This window comes from Pediculus humanus, genomic scaffold (genome assembly GCF_000006295.1).
Source record: "Pediculus humanus corporis 1103172107402 genomic scaffold, whole genome shotgun sequence".
Taxonomy (NCBI): Eukaryota; Metazoa; Arthropoda; class Insecta; order Psocodea; family Pediculidae; genus Pediculus; species Pediculus humanus.
In genome coordinates this window covers 142795-145037 of record NW_002987027.1, presented here as the reverse complement: position 1 = coordinate 145037, position 2243 = coordinate 142795, and the positions used below count along the sequence as shown (strand labels likewise).

Genomic DNA, 2243 nt, shown 5'->3' with positions numbered 1-2243 from the left:
AAAACCATGACGGTCGGTGATATCCACCAATAACTATTGATTCGTATAAAAGGGAAGCTATCCAAGAAAGAAGAGCAAGAGAAGTGATGTCGCCTAAACTGGCAGCTATCGGAGTTGCCACATTATCTGGATTTATATTTAAAAATCTTGAAAATGATATAACTGCCGCAGTTATTAAACCTAAACAACAACAACAACAAAAGTCAGAGTTGAAAAAAAATTTTTATTTTTTATTTTTTTTAAAAAAATTGACATTATTATTTTAGGATATCCGACCTAAAATTAAACTGGCTACGGATGCCGTTATTAGACTGCAGGCACAGAGCATGAGAGTATGAGTTAAATTAAACTGTTGCCGAAGAGCAGCAACCATGACCACAGCAACCACAGAAGACAAAAGACCGACAACAATTGCTTGGCACTGAAATTATAACAAAAAAAAAAAAAAAAAAACATTAAAAAAAAAAATGAAATTAATAAAACACGCACGCACGCACGCACGCACGCACACACACACGCATTGGCAACATGAAATATTAAACATTTTAAAAAGGCAATTACAAAAAAAATTTTTCTCATATCGCCAAGACTAATAATGGAGATAATTCAAAGCTCAATTTAGCAAACTAAAAGCTTCTTACAATGTCTTTTAGCAGTACCGAAATCTGGTTTCAAATTTTCCTTTCAAATACGTTAAATAGTTTTTTCTTATAAGGAAAAATTAATTTTTTTTTTTTTTTTTTTTTTTTGCGTTAGGTTCTTTGACTTTAGCTAAGCTATGAGCGTGCTATACTACTAGTTTTTTAATTACTAATATATCGATGACCCTGATGATGTTATTTAATGATTCAAACGTGAAAAAAAAAAAAAAAAAAAATTATTATTATTACGAATAATATCAATTAAATAAGTAATAATCCATGACGATGGTAATATTTTGCGTGTCCATTTCGATTACTTGAAAGGCAAATGACACGATCGATAAAACCCATAAACGTACCACCCCCCCCCCCCCAATAACATTACATCGTCACGTGACTCGTATGGAAACTAGATAAATGGGTTATGCATTATTTAAAATTATCACATTATTTTTTTTATTTTAAATAAAATAAAACATGACACCCACGCTTTTCTCCCCCTCGAGCAAAGCTTTTTAAAATTAATTAATTTTTGTTAGATGATTCTTCTCCGGAAACACAAAAGAAGGACGACAAACCTGTCAACAATATACTACCGTACCTTTGTCGTAATACCCTTACTATCTCATTAACCTTTCGGTAAAATAGTTTTCGAAGGTTTCTTTTAACGCCCTCGCTTATCCTTCTGGACGTTCGTTACTTTGTTAATGTACAATGACATACATTAACGCGACAACACCTAAATCCGTTACTGCCATCCGTGTGCAAATAATACAAATAGAATTCTATAATTTAATAAAACTGCCCCGGTGGACGCATCATGCCATTGTAGAAAACACAATAATGTATTTCGAAAAACTTTTGTGCACATCACAATGCCCCTATTCTCGAAGCAGTACCCCCAGATAGGTAGAGAGTTTAAGGGAAAAGAAGAAACATGTGTGCATGTGTGCATATTTTTTTTGTATAAAGGAAATGAAACAATTTGAAATGTTCTTTCAATAATGCCAACCTAACAATAACAACTAGAAATAAATCAAGTAAATTTTTTTTTTTTTATTGTCTAATCACTAACCTGCACTAAAATTAAATTTCCTAGTATCATAATCCATCTTTCTTTCGTATCATCCATATGTCCGAGATTTGCTTCGGTAGAAAGTCTAGACGCCAGCGTCATTTCTAAATTTCCTTTCAAACCCAACAATGAAGGCACCAAAATTATTATTTCAGAAACATTTTGGAAAACAGGCCAACTCTAAAAACAAAACAAAAAATTGATATCAAATAATGTGACGAAGGAAGGAAAATTAAATTTTATTAAAAAATTTTTTTTCATATTAACCTGAACGTGGTCAAGATATATTCCAGCACCGACCATACCCATACCAGCCACCAAAAATGGTAGTAAAACCTGAAGACCGATGCTTAAAAAAGTTTCTGGCGGTCTTTGCGATGGGGGCATTTGGGATCCATCAACTTTAACAACCACGTCCGGTAATGGTGATGTCGACTGAATGCTTGACTGCTGTTGCTTTCCCGCGTTTGATAACCGACTGATTTCTTTTTCTTCATTTTGGGGACCCATTACCTGAGTATCAGCTG

The 2243-nt window shown here is 33.4% G+C and overlaps 1 protein-coding gene across 1 annotated transcript in view; it reads right to left on the bottom strand.

Annotated features, from left to right (window-relative positions):
* The window catches only part of Phum_PHUM052550 (uncharacterized protein), a gene marked incomplete at both ends in the record, with an annotated part of 4192 nt that extends 1966 nt beyond the window's left edge, over nt 1–2226 (bottom strand). Inside the window, 4 exons of the mRNA XM_002423311.1 lie at nt 6–180; nt 277–421; nt 1717–1896; nt 1990–2226. Coding sequence (XP_002423356.1) covers nt 6–180; nt 277–421; nt 1717–1896; nt 1990–2226 — 737 coding nt within the window. The remainder of the gene's footprint in view (nt 1–5; nt 181–276; nt 422–1716; nt 1897–1989) is intronic.
* Nucleotides 2227–2243: the final 17 nt, after the last annotated feature.